General features: G+C 44.0%; 1 protein-coding gene across 2 annotated transcripts in view; it reads left to right on the forward strand.

Moving 5' to 3' along the window:
- Positions 1–21,492, forward strand: part of EFCAB6 (EF-hand calcium binding domain 6) — a 156,135-nt gene that overhangs the window by 84,397 nt on the left and 50,246 nt on the right. For both annotated transcript variants that reach the window (XM_044277843.1, XM_044277844.1), the window contains exons 11-14: positions 5,617–5,737; positions 8,204–8,374; positions 12,358–12,429; positions 16,824–16,984. In XM_044277843.1, coding sequence (XP_044133778.1) covers positions 5,617–5,737; positions 8,204–8,374; positions 12,358–12,429; positions 16,824–16,984 — 525 coding nt within the window. The remainder of the gene's footprint in view (positions 1–5,616; positions 5,738–8,203; positions 8,375–12,357; positions 12,430–16,823; positions 16,985–21,492) is intronic.

Genomic DNA, 21,492 nt, shown 5'->3' on the forward strand with positions numbered 1-21,492 from the left:
AGGCGGCGCATGACCGAAGGAGATGCTGGTCTGCTCCGTCTTAATGCTATACCTACGGTACTACAGTAAGTACCGTACAGAGCGTATACAATGATATAGATCAGATTGAATGTTTAACAGTTGCGGGGCCCGGTGTATTAGAGTAGAGTCACTGCACCGGCCCCCGCCATGAGTGTCCCCGTCTCCTCCCTCCACACTATGCATCTGATGGGGGATCTGTAGATGACACTTATGGGGATCTGTAGATGACATAAGTGTCATCCACAGATCCCCCTTCAGTGTCATCTACAGATCCCCCATCAGTGTCATCCACAGATCCCCCATCAGTGTCATCCACAGATCCCCCATCAGTGTCATCCACAGATCCCCCATCAGTGTCATCCACAGATCCCCCATCAGTGTCATCCACAGATCCCCCATCAGTGTCATCCACAGATCCCCCATCAGTGTCATACACAGATCCCCCATAGCAGTGTCATCCACAGATCCCCCATAGCAGTGTCATCCACAGATCCCCCATAGCAGTGTCATCCACAGATCCCCCATCAGTGTCATCCACAGATCCCCCATCAGTGTCATCCACAGATCCCCCATCAGTGTCATCCACAGATCCCCCATCAGTGTCATCCACAGATCCCCCATCAGTGTCATCCACAGATCCCCCATCAGTGTCATCCACAGATCCCCCATCAGTGTCATCCACAGATCCCCCATCAGTGTCATCCACAGATCCCCATCAGTGTCATCCACAGATCCCCCATCAGTGTCATCCACAGATCCCCCATCAGTGTCATCCACAGATCCCCCATCAGTGTCATCCACAGATCCCCCATAACAGTGCGTCATCCACAGATCCCCCATAACAGTGCGTCATCCACTGATCCCCCATAACAGTGCGTCATCCACTGATCCCCCATAACAGTGCGTCATCCACTGATCCCCCATAACAGTGCGTCATCCACTGATCCCCCATAACAGTGCGTCATCCACTGATCCCCCATAACAGTGCGTCATCCACTGATCCCCCATAACAGTGCGTCATCCACTGATCCCCCATAACAGTGCGTCATCCACTGATCCCCCATAACAGTGCGTCATCCACAGATCCCCCATAACAGTGCGTCATCCACAGATCCCCATAACAGTGCGTCATCCACAGATCCCCATAACAGTGCGTCATCCACAGATCCCCATAACAGTGCGTCATCCACAGACCACCATTAGTTCAAAACCTACCAAAAGCACACCTTTTGGTTCAAAATAATTTTTTCTTATTTTCCTCCTCAAAAACCTAGGTGCGTCTTATCATCAGGTGCGTCTTATAAAGCGAAAAATACGGTATACATCACTATATCGAATATATAATTTTTTTTCGAATATTCGTAATATTCTAAAACAAGAATATATAGCAAATATTCGAAAAACCGAATGTAGAGCAATTTACCTAATATAGTGCTATAATCTATTTTTTTTATAGTTGTCATTTTTTTCCAATCTGAAGTTCAGATGAGAAAAAAATTACAACTACTAGACAAAGAAGATGATAACACTATATTAGCTAAATTGCTCTATATTCGGTTTTTTTTTATATTCTCTATATTGCTATATATTCTTGTTTTAGAATATTACGAATATTCTAAAAAACTAATATATTTGTTTTTTTGAATATTTGTAATATTCTAAAAAAAGAATATATAGCAATATAGCGAATATTCAAAGAAAAAAAAACTGAATATAATGCAATTTAGCTAATATAGTGCTATAATATATATTTTTTTAATAGTTGTAATTATTTGGAAAAATTTGCGATAAAAATTCGCATCACGAAAATTTGCAATCAACACTACTCCTAAAGTCAAAGATACTGCAGCCTTCTCATTGCCCCACAAGAAGCAGGGAGGGATTATGTGCACTGATTAAAAAAAACCTCGAATATTCTAAATTACGAATATATATCACTATATTCTAAATATTCGCAAATTCTCGAAGTGCCTACATTCGCGATAAAAATTCGCAATTCGAATATTCGTGATCAACACTATCTATAACACTCTTAGACTTGTAGTCCATCAGATATAACTCAGGTGGTGCTCTACACTGCTTCCGAATACCACGCATACATAGGAATCCAAATGGAGGAAAGAAATATCCACATGGCACTCAGTATTATAATCACAGAGGTAACTTTACTGGATCAAAACCATAAAAACTGTACCATATACACAAGTCCCTTCTCATGAATCAGTACAGTGCACCTTAACGGGATGAGAAACGGCCATCATGCTAATTCATGAGAAGGAACCTGCTATCCTGCACCCTTGTGTATATGGTACACTTTGTATAGATTTAATTCAAGAAAGATATAAGTGATTTTAATGGTGAGTGTCATATGGGTATTCCTTTCCTCCATTGGATTCCTGTTTATTTAAACTTTTGTTTTTTATTACATTATTAAAAGTGTTTTCTTAGGCCTCATGCACACGACCGTTGTGTGCATCCGTGGCCGTTGTGCCGTTAGACCGTTTTTTTTCGCGGACCCATTGACTTTCAATGGGTCCGTGGAAAAATCGGAAAATGCACCGTTTTGCAGCCGAGGCCGTGATCCGTGTATCCTGTCCGTCAAAAAAATATGACCTGTCCTATTTTTTTGACGGACAACGGTTCACGGACCCATTGAAGTCAATGGGTCCGTGAAAGAACACGGATGCACACAAGATTGGCATCCGTGTCCGTGATCCGTGGCCGTAGGTTGCTTTCATACAGACGGATCCGAAGATCCGTCTGCATAAAAGCTTTTTCTGATCTAAGTTTTCACTTCGTGAAAACTCATTTCCGACAGTATATTCTAACACAGAGGCGTTCCCATGGTGATGGGGACGCTTCTAGTTAGAATACACTGCAAACTTTGTACAAGACTGCCCCCTGCTGCCTGGCAGCACCCGATCTCTTACAGGGGGATATGATAGCACAATTAACCCCTTCAGGTGCGGCACCTAAAGGGGTTAATTGTACTATCATATTCCCCTGTAAGAGATCAGGGCTGCCAGGCAGCAGGGGGCAGACCCCCCCCCTCCCCAGTTTGAATATCGTTGGTGGCACAGTGTGCGCCCACCATCCCCCCCCCCTTCCTCCCTCTATAGTTAAAAATCGTTGGTGGCACAGTGTGCGCCCACCATCGCCCCCCCCTTCCTCCCTCTATAGTTAAAAATCGTTGGTGGCACAGTGTGCGCCCACCATCGGCCCCCCCTCTCTCTATAGTAGTAACAACCATTGGTGGCAGTGTGCGGCCTCCCATTCCCCCCCCCCCCACCACAGTAGAAGATTCATACTTACCTGCTTGCTGCTGCGATGTCTGTGACCGGCCGGGAGCTCCTCCTACTGGTAAGTGACAGTTCTTTAGCAATGCGCCGCACAGACCTTTCACTTACCAGTAGGTGGAGCTCCCGGCCGGTCACAGACATCGCAGCAGCAAGCAGGTAAGTATGAATCTTCTACAATTGTACTATTGCTAAGTAACCATGGCAACCAGGGATGCAGTAGCTTCCTGGTTGCCATGGTTACCGATCGGAGCCCCAGCGATTAAACTGGGACTCCGATCGGAACTCCGCTGCCACCAATGATGGGGGGGGGGGAATGGGAGGCCGCACACTGCCACCAATGGTTGTTACTACTATAGGGAGAGGGGGGGCCGATTGTGGGCGCACACTGTGCCACCAACGATTTTTAACTATACAGGGAGGAAGGGGGGGGGGCGATGGTGGGCGCACACTGTGCCACCAACGATTTGTAACTATAGAGGGAGGAAGGGGGGGCCCGATGGTGGGCGCACACTGTGCCACCAACGATATTCAAACTGGGGAGGGGGGGGGGCTGCCCCCTGCTGCCTGGCAGCCCTGATCTCTTACAGTGCGGCACCTGAGGAGTTAATTGTGCTGATCACGGCCCCCTGTAAGAGATCGGGTGCTGCCAGGCAGCAGGGGGCAGTCATGTACACAGTTTTTCAGTGTATTCTAACCTGAAGCGTCCCCATCACCATGGGAACGCCTCTGTGTTAGAATATACTGTCGGAAATGAGTTTCACGATGTAGCTCATATCCGACAGTATATTCTAACATAGAGGAGTTCCCATGGTGATGGGGACGCTTCAAGTTATGTTCGGGTGTCCGCCTGGCCGTGCGGAGGCAAGCGGATCCGTCCAGACTTATAATGTAAGTCAATGGGGACGGATCCGTTTGAAGATGACACACTGTGGCTCAATTTCCAAATGGATCCGTCCCCCATTGACTTTAATGTAAAGTCTGGACGGATCCGTCTGAGGCTATTTTCACACTTAGAAATGTTTTAACAATATAATGCAGACGGATCCGCTTTGAACGGAGCCACCGTCTGCATTATGAACACAAGTGTGAAAGTAAAGGGACTCCTGACTTTACATTGAAAGTCAATGAGGACGGATCCGTTTGCAATTGCACCATATTGTGTCAACGTCAAACGGATCCCTCCCCATTGACTTGCATTGTAATTCAGGACGGATCCGTTTGGCTCCGCACGGCCAGGCGGACGCCAAAACGACTTTTTTTTCATGTCCGTGGATCCTCCAAAAATCAAGGAAGACCCACGGACGAAAAAACGGTCACGGATCACGGACCCCGTTTTTGCGGGCCGTGAAAAAAAACTGTCGTGTGCATGAGGCCTAAGATTGTTTTTCCTGGTGTCTTATCCTCTGGATAGATCATCATTAGTATCGGATCGGTGGGGGTCCGACCCCCTGCGATCAGCTATTTTGAGAAGGCCGCTGCTATGAGCGCCGCTGCCTTCTTGCAGCTCACTAAGAACAGTGCTATACATTGTATAACGGCTGTACTTGGTGTCGCAGCTCAGCCCCATTCACCTTGAATGGGGCTAAGCCGCTCCTGGGCCATGGGATTGATGAATGTGTTGTCACTTCGCCTAGAGAGAAAGCCGCGGCGCTCACTGGAGGAGAGGCCATCAGTAAAAAAATCTCAGAAAACCCCTTTAAGTAGTATAGGTGAAAATAGAGAATTTTGTAATATATTTTTCTGCTCTTATTTCCCTCCCCTTGTGTACTGATCACTGTTTCTGGTTTGACTAATCAAATTGGTACATGAAAGTCCATACACAGCCCAATAAAGTCTATGGAGAGGGGAAGAAAAGGATAAGATGCTGAGGCAGACAGGAGGCAGAGAGTGAGACCAGACGTGGCTGCACCTACTACTGAGTAATTTATCTCACCCAGAGCTGGATTATTAAGTAAAATATTATCAAGCTCTGGAGTGAGATATATCACTCACTAGATGCTGCAGCCAAATCGGGTCTCTGCCCTCTATCTGCTGTAAGCTGATCTTTCACATGTACAGATTTGATCAGTCAATTCAAAAAGTGATGAGGTCAGGGCCAGTAGAGAGGGAAATTTTTTAATAAAATATATTGCAAAGTTCACTTTTTCACCTATACCTGTACTATTAAATTATGAAATTAGAAAAAAAAAGTTTAGGTGCCCTTTAATCCACTCTGTATCTGCGGTAAATAGGTTGTGGTAAGCTCTAGTCTGGTTGAATGTGGTCAGATTATTGATCTCCCAGTTTTGCATTTTAGGGTCAATTCGGTAAAAGCCAAAGACCTACATTTTTCAAATGATCACATACTTCAGAAACTTCACCAGCACTTTCAAGAAGCATATCCATCCTTAAAACAAGCATTTCTTGTACTTGATGAGGTAAGTAGTTGTAATAAATGGTATCTACCTATCGTATTGGTGATTTAGGGTAAAGGTGGTCACTTTGAAGTGAGGTCACCAGGGCTGCAGATCATGGGCTGCAAATCGGTCCTCATTTTTAGAACCTCTGGTCTAGATGGTCCATTCATTCCTTTTGTCCATGTTACTACTCTCCATCACCTTGTAACCATGCTTCCATAACAGTTGTCTAGTGAGACCACACAGGAAGGATGGCATTCCAGTTTGTCAAGTTTTCTTGTCCCTTGCTTTGCTTTAGGTGGAAAATGTTATTTATGTGGCATGATAGGCTACATACACTGCCACCAAAAAAAGCCTTTAGCTTTGATTACGGCACACATTCGCTGTGGCATTGTTTCGATAAGCTTCTGCAATGTCACTAGATTTATTTCCATCCATTGTTTCATTAATTTTTCACCAAGATCTTGCATTGATGATGGTGGAGTCTGACTGCTGCGCAAAGCCCTCTCCAGCACATCCCAAAGATTCTCAATGGGGTTAAGGTCTGGACTCTGTGAGGGCCAATCCATGTGTGAAAATGATGCCTCATGCTCCCTTTCACAATTTGAGCCCAATGAATCCTGGCATTGTCATCTTGGAATATGCCCGTGCCACCAGGGAAGAAAAAATCAATTGATGGAATAACCCTGTCATTCAGTATGTTCAGGTAGTCATCTGACCTCATTCTTGGAGCACATACTGTTGCTGAACCTAGACCTGACCAACTGCAGCAACCCCAGATCCTTGCACTGCCCCCACAGGCTTGTACAGTAGGCACTAGGCATGATGGGTGCATCACTTCATCTGCCTCTCTTCTTACCCTGATGCCCCCATCCCTCTGGAACAGGGTAAATCTGGACTTATCAGACCACATGACCTTCTTCCATTGCTCCAGAGTCCAATCTTTATGCTCCCTAGTAAATTCTTTTCTGGTTTGCCTCACTGATTAGTGGTTTTCTTACGGCTTCACAGCTGTTCAGTCCCAATCCCTTGAGTTTCCTTCGCATTGTGCATGTGGAAATGCTCTTACTTTCACTATTAAACATAGCCCTGAAGTCTACTGCTGTTTTTCTTCGATTTGATTTCACCAAATGTTTAAGTGATCGCCGATCAATATCATTCAGTATTTTTCTCCCACCACATTTCTTCCTCGAATACGATGGGTCCCCACTATCCTTCCAGTTTTTAATAATGCGTTGGACAGTTCTTTACCCAATTTTAGTAGTTTCTGCAATCTCCTTAGATGTTTTTTCTGCTTGATTCATGCCAATGATTTCACCCTTCTCAAACAGACTAACATCTTTTCCACGACCACTAGATGTGTCTTTCGACATGGTTGTTTAAGAAATGAGAAGCAACTCATTGCACCAGTTGGGGTTAAATAACATATTGCCAGCTGAAAGATAATCGCCCATGCAGTAATTATCAAATAGGAGGCTCATAATTATTTGCTTAGTTAAATCCACGTGACGACTTTTTTTGGGGGGTCAGGCAGTGTATCTTTGTTTAGCTCTCTGTTGGCACCTTCGGAAGCAGTGATTCCCACCCAAGCTTTTTAACATAGGGGAACCCCTGAAAATGCTTTGACTTCTAGCCCTCATATCTACTTCAGAGTAGGGTGTGAGCATCACCTAGATTTACAGGTGAGAGGCTGCACTCACTTCTTGGAGACTGTATAAGTCTATTGACACTTTTCTGTCCATTAACTCCCATGTATTGCAGCTGCCATAAAGCGAATACTGCTGCACTCACAGAACTTAAAGAAGTTGTCCAGGATTTTTATATTGATGGCCTATCCTGAGGATAGATCATCAATATCTAATCGTGGGGGTCCACCAATCAGCTATTTGAAGAGGCTTCGACCTCTTCCTAGGCCGGTGATGTCACATTGGTAACATGGCCTATGCTCAGCTCAGTCCCATTCAAGTCTATAGGGCTGAGCTGCAATACCAAGCACCGCCACTGTCCAAAGTACGGCGCTGTGCTTGGTAAGCTGCGAGGAGGCTGCAACACTCACTAGAGCACCATGGACCACACCAATCAAATACTGATGACCTATCTTGAGGATAGGCCATCAGTATAAAAATCCTAGACAACCCTTAATAAGTTTTTGACAGTTATGATAATATACTGCATAGACTTTTCTCTGCATGCACTAATCTCTAGATTAGCAACATGATCCAATCCTGTACCTTTCTAGCAGGTCAGAGAATACATTTTTTTTGCGGAAGTTGTTCTTTAATTACAATGATAGACTCCAATTCTTGATGGCGCTAACATTGCTGCTTTCTCCCAGGAGCAGTGCCACACCTGTCCACAGGTTGCGTGCAGTACTGCATCTGAGCCCTTCACTTCTATGGAGCTACAGGATTAAAGGAAGAAGCCATGTTTTTTATCCTTAATTAGACCGAGATTTACAAAAATGTTGTATTTCTGTTTGTTTCTAAGGGACGCAATGGGAGAGTTAGCAGGAAGGAACTGCGCCGCATCGTTGACTGCATGATGTTCCGAATTACAGACGAGCAGTTCAAGGAGTTAATGATCATCCTTGACCCAGAACACACAGGATTCATCAGTTACCACCAGTTCCTGGACTTGTTTGAGGAGAAGGAATCTGTTGTACGTGCCCATTAGCAGCTGATAGTTTTCATTTTTTTTCTTCTATTCTGGCTCATTTTGTACGCTGAGATTTAGGCTACCTAACATAACGATGTGAAGGGATGAATGCTGGAGCGCTCGTGTGTATGATGCCAGCCTAATGAGCGTGAGACATTAACACTACAGAGAGCAGTGGCAGAAAGTCCTCTACCGGGATGATTGCCGTCTACTGCTGGGAGTGAGAGCATTACAAATGATTATCAATTATTACATATTTGGAATGCATGGGAGGCCTAGCTTCCTAGTAGTTTATCTGCAGACTAAAGCCAAAAAATGAAGGTTTACGGAGGAATATCAGGTTAGGACAACTAAGACCAGGTTTTCATTACCTCCCATCAACAAAACTAATGGGGTCATTTATCAAACTGGGGTAAAGTAGAACTGCCTTAGTTTCCCAGAGCAACCAATCAGATTCCACCTTTCATTTTTGACAGCTCCTTTGGATAAAGGGCTCATGCACACAAACGTTTTTTTGCGTTGCGTATACGGGTCATATTTTGATTCCGTATACTGAACCATTCATTTCAATGGGTCCGCAAAAGATGCGGACAGCACTCTGTGTGCTGTCCACATCCGTTGCTCCGTTCCGTGGCCCCGCAAAAATTATGAGGCATGTCCTATTCTTGTCCGTTTTTGCATTTCTATAATGGGCCTCCTGTTCTGTTCCGCAAATTATGGAAGGCACATGGGCGGCATCCGTTTTTTTTTTGCGGAACTCAAAAAACGCCACGGTCGTGTGCATGAGCCCTAATGAAAAGGTGGAATCTGATTGGTTGCTGTGGGCAACTAAGCCAGTTCTACTTTACATAAAAGTGTAACATTTTGGCTACAGGTTATTATCAGAATTACTTATAATACTTTAACCCCTTAAACGGGTATTCCAGCAGAATAAAAAAAAGTTTTTGTCCATTGGCTGCAAATTATTTAAAAAATAACAGAGCTAATACTCACCTCACTGATTCCCCAACCACTGCAGGGCCTGATGGTGTCAGGTCCCGCTTCAGTCCACTCCCTGCTCCTGTCCCAGCATGTCAAGAGATGACTGCTAGTCTCGCTCAGCCAATCATTGGCTGAGGTGGGCCATCGCTGCAGGCAGTGATTGGCTAAGCTGTCTTCACAACTGTTTCCTACCATGTCGGCACAGGAGCAGGAAGTGGGGGATCGGTGAGGCGAGTAAGCTTTGTTATGTTTAAAAAAAGCATTTGCAGCCATGGCAAAGCTTTTTAATTATGCTGGAATACCCTTGAAGGACGTGAGTCTAGTTTGGTACTTAAAGGGGTTTTCTAATTGAATGATTTTTCTTAAAAACAGGGTTGAACTGAATTCATAAAACAATCATTACTCACCCCAGCGATCCTAATCTGCTTCCATTATGATGTGATCCTCTCCACTTCCTTGTCTTGGGCTCCACACACAGGAAATGGCTTGTACTGCCCGCTCAGGCAATCAGTGGCTAAGGCGGGTCACTCCTTGTTGTTGAGCCCAAGTCTAAGAAGTGGAGAGCATTGAGGACTGGACCAGTATCAGAATGTCAGGGGTCGCTGAGGTGAGTAATGATCGTCATTTTTTAACTCATTCTGACCCAATTTTTAAGGAAATTAGTCACTGGGGAAACCTCTTTAAGGACACAATAAGGCGGTGTGGAAAACACTCAAGCTTTTTCTATGGCGTTTTTTTTAGTAATGGACTAAAATGCCAGAGCAATTCATGTGTGTCAGGGCCCTAAGTCTAAGGGTCCATTCACACGTCCGCAAAATGGATCCAGATCCGTTCTGCAATGTTGCAGAACGGATCCGGACCCATTTATTTTCAATGGGGCCGGAAAAGTGTGCTTAAAGATGAATGTCGGGCGGCACTGCTGTTGTGGGTGCACGATCCGTGCGTGTCCCCCAGGTACTTGATACGAAGAAAAGGTCGGCACTCCTTCTGGTATGAATTATCAATATTTTATTGACGCGCGTTTTGGCACAAACGCGCGTCAATAAAATATTGATAATTCATACCAGAAGGAGCACACAGTGTGCTGTCCGCATCCGCATTTCCGGTACGCGGCCCCCGAACTTCTGGTCTGCAGCTGCGGACAAGAATAGGCATTTTTATTGGGGTGCCCGCCCGGTGTTTTGCGGATCCGCAAAACACTGCGGACGTGTGGATGGAACTTAGGCTAGATTCACATGACTGTGGAAAATAACGGCCGGGGATACACTGTCATTTTTTCATTGCCATTTTCATTGCCACCAGTGTGTGCATCCATTTTCATTGCCACCAGTGTGTGCATCCATTTTCATTGCCACCAGTGTGTGCAACCATTTTCATTGCCACCAGTGTGTGCATCCATTTTCATTGCCACCAGTGTGTGCAACCATTTTCATTGCCACCAGTGTGTGCATCCATTTTCATTGCCACCAGTGTGTGCAACCATTTTCATTGCCACCAGTGTGTGCAACCATTTTCATTGCCACCAGTGTGTGCAACCATTTTCATTGCCACCAGTGTGTGCAACCATTTTCATTGCCACCAGTGTGTGCAACCATTTTCATTGCCACCAGTGTGTGCAACCATTTTCATTGCCACCAGTGTGTGCAACCATTTTCATTGCCACCAGTGTGTGCAACCATTTTCATTGCCACCAGTGTGTGCATCCATTTTCATTGCCACCAGTGTGTGCATCCATTTTCATTGCCACCAGTGTGTGCATCCATTTTCATTGCCACCAGTGTGTGCAACCATTTTCATTGCCACCAGTGTGTGCAACCATTTTCATTGCCACCAGTGTGTGCAACCATTTTCATTGCCACCAGTGTGTGCAACCATTTTCATTGCCACCAGTGTGTGCAACCATTTTCATTGCCACCAGTGTGTGCAACCATTTTCATTGCCACCAGTGTGTGCAACCATTTTCATTGCCACCAGTGTGTGCAACCATTTTCATTGCCACCAGTGTGTGCATCCATTTTCATTGCCACCAGTGTGTGCATCCATTTTCATTGCCACCAGTGTGTGCATCCATTTTCATTGCCACCAGTGTGTGCAACCATTTTCATTGCCACCAGTGTGTGCAACCATTTTCATTGCCACCAGTGTGTGCATCCATTTTCATTGCCACCAGTGTGTGCAACCATTTTCATTGCCACCAGTGTGTGCAACCATTTTCATTGCCACCAGTGTGTGCAACCATTTTCATTGCCACCAGTGTGTGCAACCATTTTCATTGCCACCAGTGTGTGCAACCATTTTCATTGCCACCAGTGTGTGCAACCATTTTCATTGCCACCAGTGTGTGCAATCCATTTTCATTGCCACCAGTGTGTGCATCCATTTTCATTGCCACCAGTGTGTGCAATCCATTTTCATTGCCACCAGTGTGTGCAACCATTTTCATTGCCACCAGTGTGTGCAACCATTTTCATTGCCACCAGTGTGTGCATCCATTTTCATTGCCACCAGTGTGTGCATCCATTTTCATTGCCACCAGTGTGTGCAACCATTTTCATTGCCACCAGTGTGTGCATCCATTTTCATTGCCACCAGTGTGTGCAACCATTTTCATTGCCACCAGTGTGTGCAACCATTTTCTGGCCATTATATCTCTTTTTAACTGCCGTATTGCGTTAGTTTTTTAAAGGTCGTTAAAACCGGGCCCTTTTGATTTGAATAGGGTCTGTCTGGCCGCTATTTACTGGCCGTTAATAACCACAGCTATGTGAATAGCCCCATAGACTTAGCCCCATAGACACGCCTAGCACTTCGGTCTTGAGAGGTTTAAAACTCTGTCTTAAATCAGCCTCTACAAGCTAACCGTGTCCACTTTACCCCTCACTGGAGTTGTGAAAAATGCAAAATAATGCAAAACTTTTGCGCAAATAACCCCAAAAACTCTAAAGTCAGAATTCTGGAGTCTATTGTACCTGCATTTTAATAGCACGTATGTTTCTTTTCATCAGACAGGTCACAAATGGTTAAATAACACAAGACAACCTGCAAAGGAGACTCCAGTTGTGCTGTCTGTGGATACAGTAAGTGAATTTACAGGAAACACCCTTCCACGTGGCTGCGAGAATCTGTGCAGAATGCCGTCTCTGGGCAGGGCATCCATTTTTTAATCATTTCTAGAGTACAGTAGAATTTCTGATAATAGTAAGGCTGGATGGCGTACATTGTGATCACATGTATATTGTGCATTGACTGAACTGGTAGCGCGGCGCGCCGTACTCTACTCCCTTGCTCCGCAGGCGCTCCCCTTTTTTATGTCAGACTGGAATGCACAACAATAGCTGCAGATTTTAGTGGATTTTTTGCATTTCCAAAAGCAATTCACATACTTTGGAATGTAAAAGTTGGGACCGGCTGGCTGATTAAATTAATTCTTATTTAATAGCTCGGCTCTCATCTGGCTGCCTTGCCGATGGTAATAAACGGCACTACGATGTTGTTAAAAAATATAGCTAGATTGTAGAGCAATTTACATGGAAACGTCATACTAATCTGCGTGTCACCAGTTAACACTTTGCAGTTTACAATATGGGTGTCACTTCAGTTTAAGGAACAAAGACAGTAAAGGCTGAGCACAGTGGAATATGCGCTATACATAGCATTTTGCTTTTTTCAGTTTGTTTTTATTTTTGCTTTTTTTTGTCCTGCTTCCTAGCTGTACTCTGTGTCTTTTGTCTACAGCGTTCCCTTTATTATTATCAGTGTGAATGCTTCCTATCTTGGCTCAGGCACCAAGCTTTTCTTAGTAACTCTGTGCCTACAGGCGCACGCACACGAGTGCGTGTGCTCTGTGCCCGAATAGCGGGCCACAAATAGCGGTCCGCAATGCACAGGCACTGTCCGTGTGCACGCCGTTTGCGGACCCGTTGACTTGAGTAGGTCTACAATCCGCAAGAGATGGTCTGCGCTGCAAAAAAAAATAGTATATGTTCAATTTTTTTTTTGCGGTGCAGAGGCACGGTGCGAAATCCAGTGGAAGCGCTTTGCAGCACCTCCGTGGGCTTCTGATCCGTGCCTCTGCTCCACACCGCTCCGTATCTTGAGGATTGTGGACAGATTCAAGTCAGTGGATACGCATCAGTGATACGTAGTGCACATGGCCGGTGCCCGTATATTGCAGACTCGCTGGGTAAGGTCTGGAATACGAGCGCGGGGCACACACGCTCGTGTGCATGAGCCTTACTACTGATATTACAGTAATACAGTAAAGTGGAAAATGAGATCTGCTTTTTTTTAACCTGTCTGAAGTATAGTCTCGGAAATATGAAAGGGTTGCAGGACACCTCAGCAGAACCAGACGGACCACATTTTGAGTTAGTAGGGTCTTTTGGGCACCATTAGGGCATAGTATGTATTGGATATGGCACTGCATTGTGGATTCTATTTATGACGGAAGCCATGCCACAGATGTGAAAGGAACCTAATATGTGACACAATAGTAGGAATATAATATAATGATATCCATAATAATATATAATAGTATTTGCTAATATTGTATTATTATTTTGTAGACAAAATGTGCCTATTATGCCTTTAATATTGCAAAACGCAAAACTACAATAAAAATACAAAACTGCACACATCCTTGGCCTGCCCGGTTGCCAGATTTATCACCAGTCAAGTATTTATGGGACTATGGGCTCATGCACACGACAGTATGGCTTTTTCAGTGTTTTGCGGTCCGTTTTTTCTTTACAGATCTGTTGTTCCGTTTTTTGTTTCCGTTGTGTTTCCTTTCCGTTTTTCTGTATGCCATATACAGTAATGACATAGAAAAAATTGGGCTGGGCATAACGTTTTCAATAGATGGTTCAGCAAAAACGGAACGGATACGGAAGACATACGGATGCATTTCCGTATGTGTTCCGTTTTTTTTTTGCGGACCTATTGACTCGAATAGAGCCAAGCACCGTCATTTGCGGACAAGAATAGGACATGTTCTATCTTTTCACGGTACGGAATTACGGAAATACTGAAACGGAATGCACACGGAGACACTTCCGTTTTTTTGGCTGAAGCATTGAAATGAATGGTTCAGTATATGTACTGATTACTGAACTAAACAAACGGACAGTATACTGAACGCAAAATACTGTCGTGTGCATGAACCCTAACTGGGACACCAGCTTACGGGTGTGCAGGATCTACAGGTCTGTGGGCTAATGTGCCACAAGATACCGTACAGAACCTGCATGCCCTTCTGTGTCTCATCTTGTATCCTGGCTGGTGGTGGCCCAACAGGTACTATAGCCTCCTTTCAATTGTACAGTTTTCTACAATAAACTTTTCCTTTCGCTAATATTGGAACTTCATTTCACTTATATATATCATCATTATATTCAGGCGGAGATTATCATCTCCCTTGCGGCTGAAAAGGGGCTTCAAAAAGATGCAAATTATGTGTTTGGGACTTTTTACCTGCGACTTTCTAAAAAATTGTTAAAAGGGGACTTGGTAAGGGTGAAAAGGGGCGTGGTCAGCCGACCCAACAAATTTATCTTCATTTACGCCAGTTTTCTGAAACTCCGGTGCAAAATGAAGCTTGAAATCTACGGCAGCTCTGAGCTGTCGTAGATTTCTATTTAGGCGCACAGATTGCAGAAGGATGCACCTAATTTAGAACAAGGCATGCACCTCGTCATAAACTAGGCACATCCTCTGGGGGTATGAAGACCGACGATTTCTGCATATACCCCTATAAAGTTTCATTTCATTGTAACAACTCCTTCTTGGCTAAAAACTGTGATTTCTTTTAATTACCTGTTACCAAATATTATCACAAATAGGTATTTCATAGAAAATTCCTCCCAATAGAGAACTTAAAATTGAAAACAAAACAAAATACAGGAGTAAATCCAAATTCCATTGTTAGAAGACAGTACCGCTTTAGGTATAGGCATTTATAAGATTCCCTTAAAGGGTTAGACGTGATCTCTGATTGGTGAGAGCTTCAGAACACATTGGACAGTACAGGCAGCGAAGACCCCGTCCACTGCCTAGCCTGTTAGATGACCGCACACTGTTTCTGGTTATACTGCAGTTTTACCCACAAACCCTCGCTTCTATTAACATATTGTTAGTGGCCATGTGATTTTGTAGGTTAATCTGCGGTATCACTGGTCAGATCTTGTGAGTGGGTTTTAGGCAATCTGTGGTCACCACCCCCTTGTCCCCTTCTTCAGAAAAAGTAAAAAAAATGACCAAAGCACCCAAATTCCAGTTCTCTGTAGACCTGGTGGTCTAATCCTTTGTCCTATAGAGGCCCCTATTGAAAGGGAACCTGGCAGCGCTAGTATGTTGCCCTCAGCGTCGTGTAGTGACAACCCCACTGATTTCCGTGGTCTGTCACTCCTGTGATGACATTCAGAAGTTTTACATTACTGACTTGGCACCAGTGCTGCAAGTGATAGGAGTCCGATGCCACACGCTGCCCTTCAGTGAGGACAGCATACTGGAAATGACAAGTGACCTATATACATGATTATGAGAGCGGCCATCTTTCCTGAGCTGCTATTAAAGGGGTTAGCCACTGATGACCTATGCTTTGACTAGGACATCAATTTACATACTTAGGGTTTCATACTACAGGTGCCATACTTTATATAACAGCAGTGCAAGGTATTGCAGCTTTGTCCCAGAATAAGATGACCTCTACAGAACAGTAAGGGTACATTCACAATATTCTAAAGAAAAAGAAAAGTGGCCCTATTTAGTAGTGGGACCCAAACTGACAGAAGGCAGTGTCAGCAGAGGTAGGCGGGGCCTATTAAGGCACATTATACCACCCCTGCAGAACCAAATACCACAGTGCAACACAAAATACTGCCCCAGTAGCACAAAATACCTCCCCAAAAACTGCCCCTCTGTGGTGAGCAGCGCCAGCTGCCACATTCTGTCCTCCTACTCCAGTTACCTAAGGATGGCAATACAGTTGAGCGTCAGATCATTACTAACCATAGCTGGTGGTTGCAAAGAAGGCTCAGCCACCACCCTGGGCATCAGCCCACCGGGAAGTTTCCGTTTAGGGTCTATGGCCAGTCCGCCCCTGGTTGAGATGAAGTTAATCAGGGAAACAGTTTTTAGAACCGTACGAGGCTTTTACTGTAAATTGCCACGATTTTATGATTCAGCTATTGGACACGCAGACAATAACGGCATTGCTGAATCTCTGCAATTCACAGTAAAACGTGCAAAATGAGCTAATATCATTGTATCTTTCTCTTGCCCTGTAGTATTCTGCTTCCGATCGTGTGAAATTCAACATTACATTGCATTGATTTTCTGTCCCGGATTATCGGACTGTTTGGAAATTCACATTCCAGATTAGTAAATTCCGTGTATATACCATCACGCATGGATTTACTACAGTTGTATTAAAGTATCTGCTGTAACATTTTGTACTTTTTTTTTATTACAGGTAGAAAGCATTCTCCGAGACAACATTACTACACACTGGAAAGACCTTTCCAAAGCTGTCCAGGCATGTGACACTAAAGGATCTGGGATCGTCAGCAGGGACCAGCTGAAAAGAATCCTTCAGTCCTACTGTCCCTCAGTGTCAGAGGATCACTTCCAGATGTACGGCATGTAACACTGGATTTACTGTAGTATGATTAGCGCTAAATGGTGGCTTTGGTAGCACAATGGTATTTTTTTTCATCCCCACCTTAGTTTTTATTTTTGTATTTTTATCACCACAACTATTTCATATTTCCAAGGACGTAGACGTATTATGGCTTGTTATTGTGGGTCCTTTTGTGGGTACATATAATATGTTGAAAAATAATGAGGCCTCATGCACACAACCGTTGTTTCGGTCCGCATCCGAGCTGTAGTATTTGCGGCTTGGAGGTGGACCCATTCACTTCAAAGCGCTCCGTGTGCTTTCCGCATCCGTTGCTCCGTTCCGTGGTCCGCCAAAAAAATATAACTTGTTTTATTCTTGTCCGTTTGGCGGACAAGAATAAGCAGTTATATTAATGGCTGTCCGCGCCGTTCCGCAGACACCATTCTTGTTTTGCGGATTCGCAATTTGCAGACCACAAAATACACAACGGTCGTGTGCATGAGGCCTAATGGGAATGAAAAAAAGAACAGTAAGGCTACATGCACACGAACGTTGTTTGTTTCCGTGTCCGTTCCGTTTTTTTTGCAGATAGGATGCAGACCCATTCATTTCAATGGATCTGCAAAAAATGCGGACCGCACACCGTGTGCTATCCGCATCCGTATGTCCGTTCTGTAGCCCCACCCAAAAAATAGAACATGTCCTATACTTGTCCGTTTTAGGCATTGTTAGGGTGGGTTCACACTAGCGTTAGGGATTTCGTTATGGCTTTCTGTTATAACATGGTTATAACGGAAAATAACGGAATCCATAAGACGGAAGGACGGAACCATGCTTCTGGCCATAGACTTGTATTATGACGGAATGCAAAACGGAAGCCTTTAACCTCTTAAGGACATAGGGCGTACAGGTACGCCCTTGTGCCCTGGTACTTAAGGACACAGGGCGTACATGTACGCCCTGTGTATTTCTGATCACTGCCGTGCGGCTGGCAGTGATCGGAACCCGGTGCCTGCTCAAATCATTGAGCAGGCACCTAGGCTAAATGCGCCGGGGGGTCCCGTGACCCCCCCATGTCGGCGATCGCGGCAAACCGCAGGTCAATTCAGACCTGCGGTTTGCTGCGATTTCTGCAGTTTCTGATCCCCGCGGTCCCTGACCGCGGGGATCAGAAACTTTAGCATTCCTAAAATGCATCTGTATCCCCCCCTCCTGCACCCCTTAGTGATTTTTGCCGGGTGGGAGGTGCAGGGGGAGGGTTGCGGGCGGTGCGGGAGGCGGGCGGTGCGGCAGGCGGGATCGCGATCCCCCGCCCGCCTCCCATTGCGTAATCGTTGGTGTCTAGTGGGTATACCAGGGTGCCAGCACATTGCTGGCACCCTGGTATAAACGGCTGACATCGGTGATGCGATGTCAGCCGTTTAACCCTTTCCATACAGCGGTCCGTACGGACCGCTGTATGGAAAAGGTTAACAGCGCAGGGAGCTCCCTCCCTCTCCCATCGGGGGGCTGCTGTGCCTTTGCAGCCCCTCCGAATGGAGAGGGAGAGAGCTCCCAGGCAGCCCCCCAAGCCCCGTCCTTACCCTTCCCCGTCTGCGCAGTTCTGACCATAACTGAGCAGACGGGGAAGGTTCCCATGGCAACAGGACGCCTTCTCAGGCGTCCTGCTGTCCATGGTGCTGAACAGATCTGTGCTGAAAGGCATAGATCTGTTCAGACAAAGTGTAAAATACAGTACAGTACTATATATTGTACTGTACTGTATTATACAGACATCAGACCCACTGGATCTTCAAGAACCAAGTGGGTCTGGGTCAAAAAGAAAGTGAAAAAAAGTGAAAATAAAGTAAAAATCAAAAAACACATTTATCACTGATTAAAAATAAAAAAAATTAAATTCCCTACACATGTTTGGTATCGCCGCGTCCGTAACGACCTGATCTATAAAACGGTCATGTTACTTTACCCAAACGGTGAACGCCATAAAAATAAAAAATTAAAAACTATGATGAAATTGAAATTTTGCCCACCTTACTTCCCCAAAAAGTTCAAAAAAGTTGTATGTACTCCAAAATTGTAACAATCAAACCGTCATCTCATCCCGCAAAAATCATACCCTACCCAAGATAATCGCCCCAAAACTGAAAAAACTATGGCTCTTAGACTATGGAAACACTAAAACATGATTTTTTTTGTTTCAAAAATGAAATCATTGTGTAAAACTTACATAAATAAAAAAAAGTATACATATTGGGTATCGCCGCGTCCGTATCGACCGGCTCTATAAAAATATCACATGACCTAACCCCTCAGGTGACCACCGTAAAAAAAAAAAAAAAGAAACGGTGTAAAAAAAGCAATTTTTTGTCATCTTACTTCACAAAAAGTGTAACAGCAAGCGATCAAAAAGTCATATGCACCCCAAAATAGTGCCAATAAAACCGTAATCTCATCCCGCAAAAAATGAGACCCTACTTGAGATAATCGCCCAAAAACTAAAAAAAACTATGGCTCTTAGACTATGGAGACACTAAAACTTTTTTTTGTTTTAAAAATTCATTCATTGTGTAAAACTTACATAAATAAAAAAAATTGTATACATATTAGGTATCGCCGCGTCCGTGACAACCTGCTCTATAAAATTACCACATGATCTAACCTGTCAGATGAATGTTGTAAATAACAAAAAAAAATGGTGCCAAAAAAGCTATTTCTTGTTACCTTGCCGCACAAAAAGTGTAATATAGAGCAACCAAAAATCATATGTACCCTAAACTAGTACCAACAAAACTGCCACCTTATCCCGTAGTTTCTAAAATGGGGTCACTTTTTTGGAGTTTCTACTCTAGGGGTGCATCAGGGGGGCTTCAAATGGGACATGGTGTCAATAAAACCAGTCCAGCAAAATCTGCCTTCCAAAAACCGTATGGCATTCCTTTCCTTCTGCGCCCTGTCGTGTGCCCGTACAGCAGTTTACGACCACATATGGGGTGTTTCTGTAAACTACAGAATCAGGGCCATAAATAATGAGTTTTGTTTGGCTGTTAACCCTTGCTTTGTAACTGGAAAAAAAATATTAAAATGGAAAATCTGCCAAAAAAGTGAAATTTTGAAATTGTATCTCTATTTTCCATTAAATCTTGTGCAACACCTAAAGGGTTAACAAACTTTGTAAAATCAGTTTTGAATACCTTGAGGGGTGTAGTTTCTTAGATGGGGTCACTTTTATGGAGTTTCTACTCTAGGGGTGCATCAGGGGGGCTTCAAATGGGACATGGTGTCAAAAAAACTGTCCAGCAAAACCTGCCTTCCAAAAACCATACGGCGCACCTTTCACTCTACGCCCCGCTGTGTGGCCGTACAGTAGTTTACGGCCACATATGGGGTGTTTCTGTAAACGGCAGAGTCAGGGCAATAAAGATACAGTCTTGTTTGGCTGTTAACCCTTGCTTTGTTAGTGGAAAAAATGGGTTAAAATGGAAAATTAGGCAAAAAAATGAAATTCTCAAATTTAATCCCCATTTGCCAATAACTCTTGTGCAACACCTAAAGGGTTAATGAAGTTAGTAAAATCAGTTTTGAATACCTTGAGGGGTGTAGTTTCTTAGATGGGGTCACTTTTATGGAGTTTCTACTCTAGGGGTGCATCAGGGGGCTTCAAATGGGACATGGAGTCAAAAAAACAGTCCAGCAAAACCTGCCTTCCAAAAACCATATGGCGCACCTTTCACTCTATGCCCCGCTGTGTGGCCGTACAGTAGTTTACGGCCACATATGGGGTGTTTCTGTAAACGGCAGAGTCAGGGCAATAAAGATACAGTCTTGTTTGGCTGTTAACCCTTGCTTTGTTAGTGGAAAAAATGGGTTAAAATTGAAAATTAGCCAAAAAAATGAAATTCTCAAATTTCATCCCCATTTGCCAATAACTCTTGTGCAACACCTAAAGGGTTAACTAAGTTTGTAAAATCAGTTTTGAATACCTTGAGGGGTGTAGTTTATAGAATGGGGTCATTTTTGGGTGGTTTCTATTATGTAAGCCTCGCAAAGTGACTTCAGAGCTGTAGTGGTCCCTAAAAATTGGGTTTTTGTAAATTTCTGAAAAATTTCAAGATTTGCTTCTAAACTTCTAAGCCTTGTAACATCCCCAAAAAATAAAATATCATTCCCAAAATAATTCAAACATGAAGTAGACATATGGGGAATGTAAAGGCATCACAATTTTTAGGGGTATTACTATGTATTACAGAAGTAGAGAAACTGAAACTTTGAAATTTGCAAATTTTTCCACATTTTTGTTAAATTAGGTATTTTTTGGTGCAAAAAAAATATTTTTTTTAACTTCATTTTACCAGTGTCATGAAGTACAATATGTGACGAAAAAACAATCTCAGAACGGCCTGGATAAGTCAAAGCGTTTTAAAGTTATCAGCACTTATAGTGACACTGGTCAGATTTGCAAAAAATGGCCTGGTCCTAAGGTGTAAAAAGGCTGTGTCCTTAAGGGGTTAAAAGGCATTTC

This window comes from Bufo gargarizans, chromosome 2 (assembly GCF_014858855.1).
Source record: "Bufo gargarizans isolate SCDJY-AF-19 chromosome 2, ASM1485885v1, whole genome shotgun sequence".
NCBI lineage: Eukaryota > Metazoa > Chordata > Amphibia > Anura > Bufonidae > Bufo > Bufo gargarizans.